The sequence below is a fragment of the Hyla sarda genome, chromosome 7 (assembly GCF_029499605.1).
Source record: "Hyla sarda isolate aHylSar1 chromosome 7, aHylSar1.hap1, whole genome shotgun sequence".
Classification (NCBI taxonomy): Eukaryota; Metazoa; Chordata; class Amphibia; order Anura; family Hylidae; genus Hyla; species Hyla sarda.
Genome location: NC_079195.1, coordinates 59,419,257 through 59,438,050, shown reverse-complemented (window position 1 = coordinate 59,438,050; position 18,794 = coordinate 59,419,257). Strand labels below are relative to the sequence as shown.

The 18,794-nt window shown below is 41.3% G+C and overlaps 1 protein-coding gene across 5 annotated transcripts in view; it reads right to left on the bottom strand.

Moving 5' to 3' along the window:
* LOC130281674 (alpha-2-macroglobulin-like) overlaps positions 1-18,794 on the bottom strand; it is a 126,397-nt gene that overhangs the window by 1,247 nt on the left and 106,356 nt on the right. For all 5 annotated transcript variants that reach the window (XM_056529143.1, XM_056529139.1, XM_056529141.1 and 2 more), the window contains 7 exons: positions 17,531-17,754; positions 16,141-16,356; positions 12,974-13,098; positions 10,612-10,702; positions 10,461-10,529; positions 7,607-7,709; positions 3,353-3,397 (listed from right to left, as the gene is read on the bottom strand). In XM_056529143.1, coding sequence (XP_056385118.1) covers positions 3,353-3,397; positions 7,607-7,709; positions 10,461-10,529; positions 10,612-10,702; positions 12,974-13,098; positions 16,141-16,356; positions 17,531-17,754 — 873 coding nt within the window. The remainder of the gene's footprint in view (positions 1-3,352; positions 3,398-7,606; positions 7,710-10,460; positions 10,530-10,611; positions 10,703-12,973; positions 13,099-16,140; positions 16,357-17,530; positions 17,755-18,794) is intronic.

Below are 18,794 nucleotides of genomic sequence, written 5' to 3'. Positions count from 1 at the left end.
CACTGTTCTAAACAAATTAAAGGAAAACGGTCACCCGTTCACCCACACTAAACCCAATACACCGGGTAATAGTGGGGGCGAACAGGAGACCACTGCGGTCTCTCTGACTAAAATATATACCCGGTCCCTCTGAAGATCGGCTTCTTTCTTCTGTGAATTGCGTGCTGGAGGCGGGCCCGCCGGCTGGATTTGATCATTCATGGTCGCTGGTTACATGAGCGCTCAGTAGGCACAGGTGCTTATGTCACAAGTGACTATGAATATTCGCGCAACTTTTTGTGTGACTTTTTAAAAGCCAGTTTTGTAAGCCAGGTCTATTCTGGTGTAGTTTTTTTGTGTAATCTGCAACTTTTTTTTCCAGAATAGTAACATGCCGTAAATCACTGACCACTGCAAAGTAAAAAGCCGTTCTCGTGTAAAACATCTGTTCAGTGAGAAATCGTGCAGGCTGGCGTACCACTAAAAGTCACAACAATTTTGCAACAAATATACACAAAAAATACAGTGTAAATCCCTTCATAAATTCCCCCATAGTGCGTTTCTCTTTATTGCAGGTTGCACCCGGACTTGCCACTTGAAGCAGTGACAAATCCAGGTGCCTCTATCATTATGGAGTCACAAGTGCCACTGGCAGTCTCCCAATAATTGTATTCAATCGGTCTGGCTGCAAGATGCCTGATGAAGCTGTTTTCCTGCAGCGAAATGCGTTGCATCTTGAGAAATAAATTACCTAGATTTTATCTAATCTCCATTCCTTTTGTATCCTGCGCCCCATGGAGCCAGCGTTCTCCTTGCAGCCAGACCGATTGAATACAATTATTGGGAGACTGCCATTGGCACTTGTGACTCCATAATGATAGAGGCACCTGGATTTGTCACTGCTTCAAGTGGCAAGTCCGGGTGCAACCTGCAATTAAGAGACACGCACTATGGGGGAATTTATGAAGGGATTTACACTGTATTTTTTGTGTATATTTGTTGCAAAATAGTTGTGACATTTAGTGGTACGCCAGCCTGCACGATTTCTCACTGAACAGATGTTATACACGGGAACGGCTTTTTACTTTGCAGTGGTCAGTGATTTACGGCATGTGACTTTTCTAAAAAAAAAAAAAAGTTGCAGGTTTGTCGCACAGCCTTCAATTACACAAAAAACCTACACCAGAACAGATCTGGCTTACAAAACTGGCTTTTAAAAAGTCGCACAAAGGCCTCTGATGAAGCTGCTTTCCCACAGCGAAACGTTGCATCTTGGGAAATAAATTACCTCGATTTTATCTGATCTCCATTCCTTTTGTATACTGCGCCCCGTGGAGCTGGCATTCTCCTTGAAGCCAGACCTATTGAATACCTTGCCTAGCCGGATGGCTGCGTACACACTACCTTTTGATGCGCTTACCATTGTTGTGTATGACGATACACAACCACAACTGGTGAGCTCCTGTCTTATTTCCCTTTTATACTGATTATCTCTCTTTTATCACACCAAGAAGCGCTCTCCCTTTTCTCCCCTTTATCCCAGTAATTGTGGCCGGCACTTGGACTTGCCACAGCTTGATACATATTTCGGCACTCCAGATTTGGAGTATGCGTACTCATTTTTAGCAATCCATACAATGCAAAAAAAGTCATAATGTTTCAGTCTAAGTGACCTTCTTCAAATGGTTGGATTGCTGTGGAAGTAAGGTGATCCAAAATTATGACAAGATACCCGCATGAAAAACAGGCGACTAGTTGCGGCGACTATTGTTCCTCTGCTTCTAACCGTGTCTCCCTGTTTCCGAGACCAGGTGCTTCAACAGAACCTTCCTGTGCAGCCAATAACTGGACTAGACAGGATGAAAGGTCTTGCTCTGAAGGTTCATCTCAAAAGCAGGAAATGCAATAAGCAGCGAGTGTGCTGGAACATGGGGACCGGGTAGGTACGTAACACTCCTGTTTTGTTTTTTATTTACACCCGACACAGCAACATATAAAAATGTTTATTACACTGGAAAATGCAAAGAGAGAAAAATACCAGGAGTATAATGAAAACACCGGAATGGTTTATTAAAGATAAAAAAACGATGGACACCACCTAAAGTTATAATCATAAGCTGGGTGCAATCAGCTGCCACATATAACATCAAGAAAAGCTTTTCTTCGGAATGGTTTATTAAACATAAGAAAATAATAAAAGTACAGGGATGACGCGTTTCGGGGGAGCCACCCCCTTTCACTGATCTGAGGAAGGGGATGGCTCCCCCGAAACGCGTCATCCCTGTACTTTTATTATTTTCTTATGTTTAATAAACCATTCCGGCGTTTTCATTATACTCCTGGTCTGGCATCCACTTAATTTCGGAACTAGCAGCGCCACCGCAGGGGTCATTTTTTCTCTCTTTGCATTGACCTCCATCAGAATCGGATCATTCCTTTCCCTGGGACCCGGGCTTAGCAGCTGTTCCTGACTTTGGTTACCCACGGTGTGGGTTGATACGCAAATATTCTATTCGCGCAAGGTGAGCGGACATTACTTAGGGGCACTTCTTGCCCAATGACGGCTACTGTCTAAACATTGCCATCTGTGTTAGTGGTAATGCACAAGGCGCACCCGTCGGTCTCTTTTTTTCCATTTTCAGGTATTACACTGGAAAATACTTATTATATTGCTGGGAATGTTCAAGAAATCGCCCCATCTAATAAAAATGTAATCCCTAAATTTTGTGGGAAGGGAAATTTTGTTAGAAGAGAACTGAAACCATCAAGATTACTGCATCACTGTATGTGAGAAGGTTTACTATCTGCAATTGTCTTCTTTCAAAATGGGGCAATGCAAGATAATAGAAAAACCCATGTTATAAAACTCCTGGGCCTCAATGTAAAATCTGAAACAGAACATCCATCTAAGACCTGCTCGGTTATTATTCTGGTTTCGTATAAGGAAACAGATCCTTTTGAGTCTTTCGATGAGGCTTCAGGGCCCAAGAGTAGCTACAGTCTCTGCATCTCAGTTAGAGGGGTACTCCACCCCTAGACATCTTATCACCTATCAAAAGGATAAGGGATAAGCTGGGGGTCCTGCCACACGGAGCGAACTTCGCTACGCACCGGAGGACTGGCGATGTGGGGCGGAGGCTCGTGACTTCACAGTCACGCCCCCTCCCATAGACTTGCATTGGGGGGGGGTGTGACGTCACAAGCCTCCATTGCTGCACCCAAATACCGGGTGCAGCAGGGAGATCTCGGGGGTCCCCAGCGGTGGGACCCCCGTGATCAGACATCCTTTTGATAGGGGATAAGATGTCTAGGGGCGGCGTTCCCCTTTAAGCACCTATACACGCTACTTCAGATAAGATCAGCATTTCCTCACCGTTGTTGCTACAGGGGTGGTAGTATTTTGTCACAGCGATGTCATCTGGAATTTAAAAAAACATTACAAAATTTAAAAATCTGGATTACAAAAAACAACCTATTAGTAATATAGTATTAGTAATGCTATATAGTTAATACAGAGGCTTTTAGTAGAGATCATAGGGAAAGATCTGAACTAGAGCATTCATACAGCTAGAGAGCTAAATGGCTGTCTGCCTGTGCCACTAGGGGGAGCTATCTGCATGTGGCTTTATGAAGCTGCCATCAAACTCATTGGGTATTAAACTGTATACCATGGTGTAGCCATATGTTGAACAAAAACAAACATGTAACAATTACACACCCTGGGGTAAAAATTGTATATGTAAAGAGGTGCCCCAAAATTAGCTACCCATAATTAGTTTAAATATCGTGCCTCAAATAAAAGGCAAATACAGTATAAGGGTGCATGCACACCATGTTTTTGTTATACAGTTCCCGAATACGGTTTCATGTTAAAAACCGTATGGAACTGGATAGAAAACTGTATGCATTGACTTAACATTGAAAACCGTATGTTAAATGCATCATCCGGTTTAGTCCGTTTTGCATCTCATACGGTTTTGGCCAGTTTTTTACCCGGACTCAAAACTGTAGTCTACCACTACGGTTTGAAAAATTATGTCCGGTTGCATCCGTTTTTTAAGAAAAAACTTATACATTTTTAACTTTTCACTCCATTTTGAATAAAGTTTCACTTGTTTGATTGAAATTCCAAGAAAAAAAACCTGTACAAAGTCAAAAAACCGTATGGTGGAACCGTACGCACATACAGTTCTGTACGGTTCCCATTGACTCCCATGTTAAAATAAATATACATTTTTTTCTTAAAAAACGGATGCAACCGTTCATCATTTTTCAAACCGTATACGGGTTAAAATTTGTACACACGTTTTGATACAGTTTAGTCAGGTTTTGAGGAATCCGTTTTTCATCAAAAACCTGATACGGGAACTGTATTGTGAGGAATACCCTAATCATGTGTAGAAAAACCTATAATATATAGACTCCAATAGATAATATATACCCAAGAAAAACAGAGCTATTCACACAAATTTATTTGCAAAAGAATGACAAGCTTTATTGATACATAATATGACATACAATAAAATTAATAGTAAAACAAGAAGGAATGCAACAACAGAAAAGACGGAAGCCTGGGACATATGTTTTCTGTTGTTGCATTCCTTCTTGTTTTACTATTAATTTTATTGTATGTCATATTATGTATCAATAAAGCTTGTCATTCTTTTGCATATAAATTTGTGTGAATAGCTCTGTTTTTCTCGGGTATATACCATGGTGTATATACCACGCAGAGTCCATTAATTTCAGCATCTAAGGCTGCATTTACACATCTTTTTCACTGTACAGGTGCCGGATCCTGCTGGGGGAGGGGAAAACCAGGTGCTCCAGTACCCCAGCCGGACCAGCGCTGAAATCCATTTACTTTAAAGGGTACCTCATCAAAAAAACTTTTGATATATTATAGATTAATGTATGCAGAATAACTTTACAATTGCATGTTATTAAAAAATATGCTTCTTTCCATTTAATTTTCCACTTTGAAGAAATGACCACTAGGGGTCTCCCTACCAGTCCTGGCAGCAAGCATTTCAGACTCATGCTGGAGTCCTAAACACTACGAGCTGCCAGTCTGCTTTGTTCACAAAGGAGAACACTCAGAGCTGCCAGCCTGCTTTGTTCACAGCCTGTTTGTCTGTGAACAAAGCAGGCTGGCAGCTCTGAGTGTTTAGGACTCCAGCATGAGTCAGAAATGCTTGCTGACAGGACTGATCGGGAAAAATACAATAGAAAGAAGCATATTTTTCATTAACCTGCTATTGGAAAGTTATTCAACATTCATTAATCTAACATATATCAAAAGTTTATTTGATGAGAGGTACCCTTTAATGAGCCGACCGGAGTCAAACGGTGACTCCAGTTGGCTCATTTTTGACCCATGTCCGGTTTCCTGACCGGACCTAAAACCGTAGTGCCGTATTTTTCGGACCATAAGGCGCACCGGGTTATAAGGCGCAATATCAATGATCGACTGCTAACGGGTTTATTTTCATACATAAAGCGCACCGGGTTATTAGGTGCATTAAATGAAACAAAACTCTGATACGGTAAGTCACATTTTTGCTTTGGTAAGCTACGAAGCTGCACTGCTTGGATTGGGCATTACGGCCATCGTAGTAAGGAGGTGTGTGCATTCATTCATTTCCTATACTGCTGCCCCAAAAATGGCTCCTGTTAAGAGATATGCTTACGAAGCGGATTTCAAACTCAACGCTATCAGTCACACAGTACAACATGCTGGCCGTGCTAAAACATTGTGACAGATTTTTGAGCGCCGTGTACCACATCAATCAGTTCTAGGTCAGAAAACACAGCCATACATCATGGCTCCAGCACCGCATTATAAGGCGCACTGTTGATTCGTGAAAAAATTTAAGGATTTTAAGTGCGCCTTATGGTCCGAAAAATACGGTATACGCCCGGTTTTCCCCTCCCCCAGCCAGATCGGGCACCCGTACAGTGAAAGCGAGGTGTAAATGCAGCCTAAGTTTAGTCCATTTCCAAATATATACAGGTTTTTTTTTTGCAGCCACCTGCATTTAGGATTCCTGCAATAAATATTGGGGGAGATTTGTCAAAACCTGTCCAGAGGAGAAGTTGCTGAGTTGCCCATAGCAAGTAGAGATGAGCGAACTTACAGTAAATTCGATTTGTCACGAACTTCTCGGCTCGGCAGTTGATGAGTTCAGCTTTCAGGTGCTCCGGTGGGCTGGAAAAGGTGGATACAGTCCTAGGAGACTCTTTCCTAGGAATGTATCCTCCTTTTCCGGCCCACCGGAGCCCCTGAAGGCTGAACTAATTTACGCAGGATAAGTCATCAACTCCCGAGCCGAGAAGTTTGTGACGAATCGAATTTACTGTAAGTTCGCTCATCTCTAATAGCAACCAATCAAATAGCTTCTCTAATTTTGCAGAGGCCTTGTTAAAAGTGAAAGAAGCGATCTGATTGGTTGCTATGGGCAACACAGCAATTTTTCTTCTAGACAAGTTTTGATAAATCTCCCCCATTGTCTACCCTTGGAGATATACCGAACGTAGTCAATAGTAGACTTGCTTAGTTACATCACTTCTGTTCATGACGTCTGTATTGAGAAACTTCCATTGTAGAGTTCTGTGTCCTGACGCTCTCCAGTTGTTATACTGTAACTGCACTGCACACTACACTGGAGGCCCATAGGGATACAGTACAGACTGTGCATTAGTCCTTATAGGTTTTGACAGCTATAAATAGGAGCATAGAACACTAAGCTGCACTTTTTCTGAAATCACAACCATATACAGTGATCCCTCAACTTACAATGGCCTCAACATACAATAGTTTCAACATACAATGATCTTTTCTGGACCATTGTAACTTGAAACCAGACTCAACATACAATGCTATGGAATCTGTGAAACGTGTCAATGGCTGGAAGAACCGACCAATCAGAATGGGCATTTCACTGGTAAAATCCCTGTAGTCCTAAAGTGTATGCACTGATTGGCTGTCTGGTAGCGCCCCCTACAGTACAGGGAGGTATTACATGTTCTGTACTACTTTTAACCTATGCCATGGTTACCTGCTCCTTTGGACACCAAGTAAAGGCGACTCCATTTTACTTTTTTAGGACATTGTGTACTGTACAGGACCCTGAAGAAGCTCCTGTCCTCTACATAGACCAGTGTTTCCCAACGAGGGGGCCTCCAGCTGTTGCAAAACTACAACTCCCAGCATGCCCGGACAGCCAAAGGCTGTCCGGGCATGCTGGGAGTTGTAGTTTTGCAACAGCTGGAGGCACCCTGGTTGGAAAACACTGAAACAGACAGTGATTACGGCTCCCAGCAGATCTTTCTTACTTTTATATGGAAGGATTTGCTTTATCTACATTAGTTATCTACTTATTTTTCTTTAACCCTCACTTTTTCTAATTTTTGGATGACATTTTGGTGGCTACAGAACCAATTACCAGGTTTCCATAGAGTTCTGGTCTCAACATACAATGGTTTCAACATACAATGGTCGTCCTGGAACCGATTAATATTGTAACTTGAGGGACCACTGTATAGATGTTTCAATATTGATTTTACACATCACATCATATTGAGTGTATACTTCTTATGAGGTAAGTGACTGTGTACACAAATATACCTGTCTCATAGTAATCTAGGATGGTTGCAGTAGCTGCCTGAAGGTTTCCAACAGGAATTTCTTGTTCAACTGAGAAGGAGAAGGTCTTCACTTCTTTATCCAGCTGATACAACAGAAGACAAAAGAACGACAAGTTAGAAAGTCTCTTAAATGCTACATTTAAAAAAAATGTTTGGTCTGTCCCCTAAGAAGCATAAAAGAAAAAACTTTATATTCCTGCAGTGTAATTTGTTTAATTTTAGCTTTTTCATTATCACAGCCCACTCAGACCCCCAGGAAATAGAATGTATTTCTGTGTAGACTGGACATCATTCTCTCCTATGTTACTGACTTTTTGTGAACTACAGGATTACATTATCAGCTAGGCAAATCCTTCCAGGTAGTTCTCAAAACCACCCAATACACCCCCCCCCCCCCATACACACACACAGACACCAAGCCCCACCCTTTTTGCCTCTCTGTATGCCCCTAGATGCACAGGGTGCTGCTGAAGATATTTCTAGTGTATCTATGGGACCAGGAGAATAGTCATATACTAGATGAGTCCATACAATGATTAGAGGCAGTTTTATGCAATGTCTCTGACTTATCTGCTATGTGCAAATTCTGTAGTGTGTCCTATGAGATGCAGCTTGACACAGATCTCCTGTGGGTAAGAGCTGACCAGGAGAAACCTATCATAAAGAGACAGGCTAAAGCTAGCTCTCATTGGAATACACTGATACTCTATAGTGTTAGTGGACAGATGCTCTGTGTCACTGATCTATTACTTGATGCGTGTAGGAGGGAGAGCTAGTGCAGTGTTAAGATTCTACTACATCTACCATGCGGTATTATGGGAAATGATGGCTGCATGAGAAGAACAATATCACAAGAGAAGGAATTGAGATGGCAGACAACCTATGGTACAGCAACTAAAACAGGTATACCCAAGTGCTTCTACATTATTCTGTATGAATAGTCTTTGCTGGACTATATATGCAAAATAAATTAATATTTACATTAATATCGGCATTAATATTTACATTAATAGGTTTTATTACAAAAATAGGTTTTATTAGCAATTTTATAATACTTCAGTAGGGTTTTTTCCTTGAACATGATCTAGGGCCCAATCTCCTGGTAGGAAATAAGCCTGCCCTATATATTTATGTCCATGGCCGGCTCCCGTAAGGTGAAGCGTGCTCAAATCTGCGGGGTCCCGGTTGCTATCAGCATAAACCCAAGTGAATGTCAGGACCCGGCATTAGTATCCCGCACCTCGATAAAGCCGGTTCAGGTTGGCGAAACGTCGGTGGGATGCTAGGGAAATTTTGTATTTTATTTAGCAACCTGGGAATGAAGGAATAGGAGGCTCAGAAAGGATCAGATATAAGGGAGCAATAAATATTGACCCACAAATAAAGAAATATGAGTAATATGATCCTCTATTAAACACCTCCAGACAAATACAGGTCAGAAAAGAACCTGAACCCAAAACTCGGTTGTGATTTTAATACACTTTTTGTATTATTTTGAACAAATTATTGGGATATTTTATTGTAAAATCAATAAAAGTGATATTTTAAAGAGGTAACCCTAGCACAGGGCTTAGTCCTGGAGGGGCTATGAGCCCTGAAGGGAATTGGTTTTGAAAAGATGTCCGGTATTAACCTTTTAGTTTCCACAATCAAAGTTGATCGCAGCATCTAAAATGGGAGAATACACTGCTGGTTAGCTCAGTGGTGCTGTTGGGGACCGCCACAGTGAAATCGCGGCGTCCCGGACAGCTGAGAGGACAGCGGGAGGTGCCTTATCGTGCTCCACGCTGTCCGATCAGTGTTTTATTGCTCCAAGCCTCACATCCAGGCTTGAGCAATCGAGCGCAGATTACTCTGATCCATGCTATGCTATGGCATAGCATTGAACAGTGTATGCAATCAAAGGATTGCAATATTCCCTTTGGAGGCAAAAAAAAAAAAAAAAGTGTAAAAATAGTAATAAAAAAAAGGGAATAAATGTGATTTAACCCCTTCCTAAATAAAAGTTTGAATCACCCCTCTTTTCCCATAAAAAAATATGTAATTAAAAATAAACATATCTGGTATCGTCAGCTGCGTAAATGTCCGAACTATAAAAATATAATGCTAATTAACCCGCACGGTCAATGGCGTACATTTAAAAAAAATTCCAAAGTATAAAATTGTGTACTTTTGGTCACTTTGTATACCCTAAAAAAAGTATAAAAAGTGGTCAAAAAGTCAGATCAAAACAATCATGGCACCGATAAAAAGGCGCAAAAAATTAGCCCTCATACGGAAATACGTATATGGAAAAATAAAAAGGTTATAGGGTTCAGAAGAGGACAATTTTAAACATACAATTTTGATGCAAGTAGTTATAATTTTTTTAAGTAGTAAAATAAAGAAAAAACTATATAAATTGGGTATCATTGTAACCGTTTGGCCCTACAGAATATATGGTGTCATTTTGACAGAAAAGTGCACTGCGTAGAATCCACATTTTTTTTTCCACTTTTGCCCCACAAATATTTTTTTCTCTGGGTTCGCCATAAATTTTGTGGTGAAATGATTGATGTCATTACAAAGTGCAATTTGTGGTGCAAAAAATAAGCCCTCATATGAGTCTGTAGGGGCAAAATTGAAAGCAATATGATTTAAGGTGATGAGGAAGAAACAAGAGTGCAAAAACGGAAAAACCTATGTTCCCAAAGTAACTCGAGCCAATATAATAAGGCTATGTTCAGACCGTAAGAAAGGTTCATTCTGTCAGACAACCAGAAATAAACCCTTAAATGTGCCGGACCTAAAACACACAAAACTCTTTACATTACAGTAAAAATAAATGACCTTACCTTCTCAAAGTACACAATAACTTTATTGGGATGCGCCTCTGCCCTGCTAATTGAATTGCGTCTCTGTAGCTGGAAAGTAAGGTATAGATGTGATTGATTTGGCTTTATGGGCCAAAATTACTAGACAATATATAGTGTGAGCTTACAGTACCTCTCTGACAGAAGACTTGACCGGGGTGTATCCGGATGGCAGCTTGATGTCCACTAATGCCATATTTGAATTTTCTCTCTTGCCAATGTAACTGTAAGAATAGATTTAAGTTTTATACATATTTTTCTAAACTCATCTCCATTTTATGCCTCAATTCAATAAAATGTTCTTATATTCTTACCTGTGCCAAATAAATCCCACCACAAAATGTCAAAGCAGCAGGCATATATCAGTACTAGTGTTATTATGAACCAGAGTCTTGTTTAACACTTTTTTGCCCGAAGCTACCAAGAACAAACATGAATGCTTAGTCTATCTCAACAGGAAGACCAAGTATTTCTCATGCCTATCCTGCCCACCCCAGCCTTCTAGCCTAAATTCATTCTAGTCTAAATATCTGTGGGGGCCCCAGCCATCAGCCTCCACTTGTCACAGTCCTGAGATCAACCACAAAACAGGTAACTAGATGACAGTCCCTGTACTGGAAAAATGCAAGGTGTGACAAAGTCAGATCACTAAAGTAAAATACAGTACAGAGGTTAAGGAACAGGTCCGGACACAAAGGATTAACCAAACTGACAAACAGATAGTAGTCAAACAGGCCAGGTCCAAACCGAGATAGCAATGAGGTACCATAGTGATAGGCAGAGAGTAATCGCGTCACAAGCAAAAGAAGACAAGGCAGATGAACAGAAGATAAACAGATATAAAGTCAGAGACAGATTAGAAACCAATATGATAGGCAAGGAGTACAGGTCAGACTGAGCTTTTATAGCTCCCAACAGGAAGACGTGGACATCGAGACGGATAACAATTGGCTCATTGTCAACGCCTCCTGATATATTAGGGCAGGATGGGAGGGATTGGAGTTGTTGCCAGCCTCAGAAATAGACATGCCAGTAACACCACTGGTCAATGTTTTACACATTTTATTAGTAACAGAACCTGTGGCCTCTGTAAATAACAAAAAAAAATACAGTTTTATCATTGCAGTTATTGTCCAGAGTGCCTCTCTGCCCTTTACCCATATCTGGAACATTATTTAGCAATTGCTGCCAATAATGTCAATGCCCAATATTCCATTAAGCCCTAGACTGTCAACTCAGTAGGCTCCGTTCTCATAAAGAACCTCATGTTCTTGCCCCTTTGAGAGCAGTAGTAGTGACTACCCACTATACAATCTATGGAGTTATAGTCTGTGTGCTGTGCAGAAATGACCACTGTCTTCAATGGGGTGTAAACTTGAGGTTCTCTCTATTGAGAACGGAGAGGTGGTGACAGCCATGGCCTAATTGGTATATCAGACACTGAAACTAACTGTACAGACTGCTATGTCCTAGAGAGAAAAAAAACATTCACATGAATGATGATGGTGCAGTTTTTTTTTTGTTTTTTTTTAACAGAGGTCACATGTTCTCTTTAAGCTCAAGAGTAGCTTACTAATGAAAAGTATGCATCTGAATATACTACGTACAACTTCTACAATCTCTTGCCAGAAGCAAAATTTCAGGTGCCTGTCTTCTGTAGCTGTGTCCGACAGGGCAGATCAGGCCAGGGCTCAGGCGTAAACTACCCCTCTACAACCCCTCCGGTTACACCTCTCCCTACAATACCACTTCTTGTCCTTGTACCTTGGCAGATTAATGCCGTAGTTTGGCCACTGAATTTTTTCCAGATCGAAACCGTCTTTCAGTTTTGTGCATTAAATAAGAAAATGGTTTTCTGCTATAAGGCTTGAGGCCTGTTTACACACGAGAGCTTAAGAGGCCAACAAGGATCTGATGTAAATTTCCATCGGCACGATTCTTGCTCTCAGCAGCGGGGGTTGTCCTCCCCATGATTTAAGCAGCGCCATTTTCACCTACCCACAGCTTTTGCGAGAAGCATCATTCTGCTGAAAGATTCTTTGTACGATTGGTTGTTTATTGCTGTTTGTTTTTTTCCTGAAACAGCATCATGTCTGTCCATGGGTTATGTTTGGTATTGTGGCTCGTCTCCATTTTTTTTCTAATCCAGGCGCAGAACACATTTCTCCTTGTCTGTGCATGTGTTAAGACAAAAGTGAAAAGCCAACCAGTCCAGACAAATGTTTCTTGACAGATGACTGACCCCTCGTATTATAGTAGTAGTCCTAAATGGGCTATGCAAGGGTTCTGTACTGCACTTTACACATTATCCATACAATTCACATTAACAACCTTTGTTTGCACAAAAGCAAGGCTTTGAATTGTGGTTAGATGGGATAAAACTCCATTGTACACGGATGTTATACATACTGTAAACTCCCAAAGATAGTTATTATTCTTCAAAGATTAAATACACATATACAATTCATGATGCATCACATATATGTTCATCTCACCTGACATTGGCTTGGATGGTAAATGATTTTAGAGACTTGACATTACAGGTCTCCGGCACTGTAGATATTGAAATTGTAAATGGTGCTTCTCCTTCAGGATGGGGCACATTGTATTTCAAGTTAGTCTGCAACATAAAGAGTGATATTATACAATTAAAGTGACCACCTATTCTAAATGAAGCAATTGTCAAATCGTTCCACCTACTCTCTTTTTTTAATACAGGTTAGAAAAACTCAAGCTAAGAAATACTTGGTGACCAGAGTTCCGGAAAACCACAGCATAGTCCAAAAGTTTCCTAAGGGTTTTCCAAGGTGAAAACAGGTAATAGTGCTGGCACCTGTATGCCAGGTGTGTACGCAGGTAGATACAGCTCTATAGCCAACCAATTCTTAACAACATCACTTCTAGACAATAGATCCCAAGTATAAAACTGATGACAGCTATGTACTCAGCTATATACAAAGACTTCATATCAACCTCCTAAGGGTCACATGGTGGGAGAGATTATACAGACTTTCTAGGTTAAAATGAAAAATAGAAAGCGCTGCATGGTGTGATATCGTTGGTGCACAATTTAGGCTCGAGGAAAAAGAGCGCTTACCGCAAATGGTTACACTCAGCCAACAATGGATAAAGACATCAATAGTGAGGCATCTGCAGCTACTCCATGTCTGAAAGAATGTAGCAAAAACAGGAACTCCAATGTGGTGATGGGATTGAAAGCGGTGGACAACCAGGTTAAAGGAAATGAGGTTTATTCACTCATGATGCAACGCATTTCACAGATAGACTGCTTCATCAGGCAGAATGCCTGATGAAGCAGTCTATCTGTGAAACGCGTTGCATCATGGGTGAATAAACCTAATTTCCTTTAACCTGGTTGTCCTGCGCTCTCAATCCCGTCACCACATTGGAGTTCCTGTTTTTGCTATAGACCTTCTAGGTGACATTCAGAAGAAAAACAACAAGCAATGCTATACCCTATTTTATAGTACACCGACTGAGGTGGTCTCCTCCAGCAAAGTCCCTGTATCATATATTTCCTGGCAAATACTTAACTCAGTTGGACTTGTACTTGCTCATTGTTAGTGAAAGCAGAAAGCCGAAACAAAATGATATTTGTCATAAAAAGACAACCTATAGAATTACAATGTGAAAGGATAACAAAATTTTTTACATTAGGTTTGCTTGGCATGCAATGTATTACATTTAGGGTTTTATGTTCTAATATCAATTTTGGACAATTTAGGGACAGCTAGATTAGGTTCCTTATCAGTTGTTGTGAGGGGCGAGACAGAGGGAAAGATGTAGGTAGATCCTTGTTTGTTGTCTTCTGTTCCAATTCTGGGAGTTGTCTAATAATCCACCTGAATCATCATTTATACCAGTGTTTCCCAACCCAGTCCTCAAGGCACACCAACAGTCCAGGATTTAAATTTTTCCCTGTTCTATTCCAATGGAGTAACTGAAAAAACCCGGAATGTTGGTGTGCCTTGAGGACTGGGTTGGGAAACACTAATTTATACCATCATCTTGTGTTCCACTTTAATAGGATGTTGTTATCTTTGATGCCTCTGATACTGGTATTTACTTGCATGATTTTCCTTGTGAATGTTCTCTGGCATTCCTAGTCTGCACTACTATAAGTCCTGCAATGTATCACTTTTAGGGTTTTATGTTCGGATATACATTTTTAAAGGATTAAGGCCTGTTAAGGTTATTAAAGGCTGTAGGGCAAAATTGTTACCCACATAAGATGTGTGAGTAACTCACATTGGCCATACATTTTATATAATGTTCTACTGTCAGATAGCAGAGTATTCCCACTGCTCCTTGGTAACTGCTCCTAGAATAAAGAAAGGTCGGACATGTTGGATGTTGGATTTTCCGAGTCAGATTCTTTATTTGACTGGGAGGTAAGCACTGCCCCTTGTTGCAATAAACATGCATGCTTGACCAACATATTTGTTCTAGTAAGTAGTGCAAGCTATGGAACTTTAGCTCCAAGTAATACATTATTAATGTCGGAGTTACACTTTATTTTCAAAGTCGCATTTCTTATTTTTAGGAAGGGCTAGTAGCACTGATTGGAACTGGTTGGTAGAACATTCAGGAGGCAGAGATTCCACCGTGAATATCTTTTTGACTCTGCCCCAAATTTTGCCCCTATTACAATTCCATTGGCACACAACATACATGTAAAGCTGAGAACTAGGAATACCTGTATTTCCTTATATGTGCAATAACAAGCTTATCTATTACATAGCCCTAGTCTCATAAACTGTAATATGTACAATTCTAAAAGTAGATGATCTATGAAGTACTGTATTTTTCGCCCTATAGGACGCTCCGGCATGTAAGACGCACCCAATTTTAAATGAGGAGAATCTAAAAAACAATGTAAAGTATAGGTCACAGTGATCTTCAACCAGCGGACCTCAAGATGTTGCAAAACTACAACTCCCAGCATGCCCGGACAGCCGTTGGCTGTCCGGGCATGCCAAGAGTTGTAGTTTTGCAACATCTGGAGGTCCGCAGGTTGAAGACCACTGGTATAGGAGGTAATATTCATGTCTCCCCGCCGCTACGGACCCATCACCACTCGTCACCACTGCCCTGGATGTCGCCCTCCATCACTGTCACCACGTCCCCGGGTGTCTCCATCGCTCTGGAACATCTCTGCTGCCCGGTATCTTCGCTCTCCGTTGCCGCCATCACATCGCTACGTACGCCGCTACGCATGCCGCTCCTATTGGATGACGACGTGATGACAATGAAGGAGAGCGCCGGCCATGCAGGGGATCCCGACACGGAGCAGACACCGAGGAGGTAGTAAAGGTCCCTCCCGGTGCAGCCGGGTTAGTGTCACTTTCGCTTCAGACGCGGTGGTCAGCTTTGATCGCCACGTCTGAAGGGTTAATACAGGGCATCACCGCGATCGGTGATGTCCTGTATTAGCCGCGGGTCCTGGCCGTTGATGGCCGCAGGGACCGCCACGATAGGTGTGTATTCGCCGTATAAGACGCACCAACTTTTCCACCCCAGTTTTGGGGAAGAAAAAGTGCGTCTTATACGGCAAAAAATACAGTATTTTGATATCTATACAAATGCTAGGCCTACATCACACAAGTATTATATCTGGATGTACATATTTGTAGCTCCTTACCTGTATATACAAACAACCAGATCCACTGACAGTGGCGGTATATTCACCAGGCACACTTGACAAGGGAACCTTCTGCAGGAGAAGCCGGTTAGAGTCTTCTACGTTGAATTTGACAACTGGGGCATTGTTCAAGGCTAAGGTGACTACTCGGGGACCATCATGGCTGACAGCATGATAACCATAAAGGGAGAGTGCCTGAAGGGCAACAACTGTGTCCTGGTCAAAACACAAAACATATTAAAAGCTGTAATAGCAGTCAACATGACGACAAAAATGTAGTATTATATGGGGAACTATCTAAACCATCTCCAACAGAGCTCCTGGTTCAGGGCAGGACCTAGGGGTACTTGTATAGCGGTTAAATGGAGGCAGATGCCATACAGGGACACCTGTTACCCAGAGACTATTATGGCATCCATTTCCTGAAACTTCATGGAAAGCTCATGAGGCATACCGTAAACAGATGTCTGTGATACATGACATACGGTGGCATCCCTGATGACTATTGGTTTAGGGTTACATATAGCAGAAGTCCTACTAATACTCCTTTTTACTGTTCTAAGCCCTGGACAGTTGTTAGGCAACAGTCTCTTAGTCTGATTCCAGAAAATTGATCTGGAATTTTGATTTCCCAGGTTTCTATGTCTGAGTAGAGCTCCATGTAAAAGAATTCAGGACCTGACACTCTGCATAGACCAGTGTTTCCTAAATGTGGTCGTCTAGCCCCCCCAACAGGTTGCTTGTTTTCTTTGTATAGTTTAGTCTAGGGCTAGTGCATGGACATTATAGGGGCAGCTAGATTAGGTTCCTTATCAGTTGTTGTGAGGGGGAGATAGAGGGAAAGATGTAGGTAGATCCTTGTTTGTCGTCTTCTGTTCCATTCCTGGGAGTTGTCTAATAATCAACCCGAATCATCATTTATACAATCATTTTCTGTTCTACTCTAATAGGAAGTTGTCAACCTTGTTGCCTCTGATAGACGTGTGCACTTGCATGATTTTCCTTGTGAATGCTCACAGGCATTCCTAGTCTGCACTACTATAAGTCCTGGGGATATCTGAGTACTGAGAGCCATTATAAATACCCAAGAAAAGTGACCGGTATAGGTGAAGCTGTCTAGTGCCCAGCCAGCATTGTTACAATTAGACTATTATCATTTAATGGATATTTGTTTTTTTACAGGCTTTCATATATGGAATAGCATAGTCTATTACGTTAGTCCACACTTATTTTATACTTTATAAAGGACACTGTTTTGGCTTATTTGGCTAGCATAGCCCTATATACTTGTTTAGGATGTAACTCGAAAGCTACGGTAAAAGCAAAAATGTGAAATCAGACAGTATAATGAGAAGAAGAATGTTAGATCACATGTGGTTGTGTAGTCTACCTGTGTAGAAGAAAACCCTCCTGTGGGGTTCTGTTGTTCTATGAGCCAAGTGACAACTTTTGTGGCTCCTGTCAAGTCTTCAGCAATGACGTCCGGTTTGGACAACATGGCCAGCAGCACATAAGAGGTCATTTCCACTTCGATAGATGCTGCTCTACTGTGGGGAGGTCTCACTATACTGGAAAGTTCTGAGAATTCTGGGCGATGCCAATGGACTGTATTACCTGGAATATAAATTATACAAGATATTACTGTATATATCCTGTGATGACAAGCATGGGTGACACTTTTTTTTTTGCACTTACACAACATCACTAAGAGTGGCATTTATCATCCCTACATCTGCCATAAACTGCAAAAAAATGTTCACAATTGTTGCTCAAAGATTTCACAACTTTTGACATTCTTTACAATTCTTGGTGTTGCCTATAGCTGAGGAGTGTAGTTTCAGTAAAGGGTCATGGTTGCCCGGCATGCCAAATTTAATACAATTCACAACCTAAAGGCTTGCGCCTCTTCATAAATCCAGTGCAATTTAATGGCACATGATCACCAATATGATCGGCTTAGTGAAGTATTACCTATGGCCAACCATAATTCCTTACCAAACAATTAGGTTACACGATAAATAGTATTACAAAATATAACAACCAACTTTATTGCTTAAAAAACAATTGATACAGATACTTAAAAATTGTATAGGCACATGAAGTATCACAACAGAAAAAATGAAGGCGTAAACTCCCAATGTTAACAATATAGTTACAGGATAAAGGCAACAGTGTGTATATATAACATCAAGCGAGTGATTATGGTACCGGAGAATCAGAGTATATAGAGTATAAAATATATAATTATATGTCCATATCACCTACCATTCGAATACAAACAATTGGACTGTGCACCTCATGGGGAAACACCTCACCTCAGACGTGAGGTGTCTCCCCGTGCGGTGCACAGTCCGGGGTCTGGTGGTGTTAACCCTTTGTGGAAAGGTGTTATTAACTCCTGATTAGTCGTGACGCCAGGGTGTGGTTGTTTTCTGTTTTTAAGGCCCTGCCGACAACCAACCCAGAAACGGCAGGCAATAAAGGAATGTCCGCAGCAGGAATTGTGAGATAACTGGAACTTTTACTTAAACTTCTTATGGAACAGTCTTTACAGTTATGCAGTTTCTCTAGAGGCAACCGGGATGCAGGATACCTCACAGGCTTGCTGGGACTTGTAGTATTGAGATGATTTACGCAGGCCACTGTGCTACTAA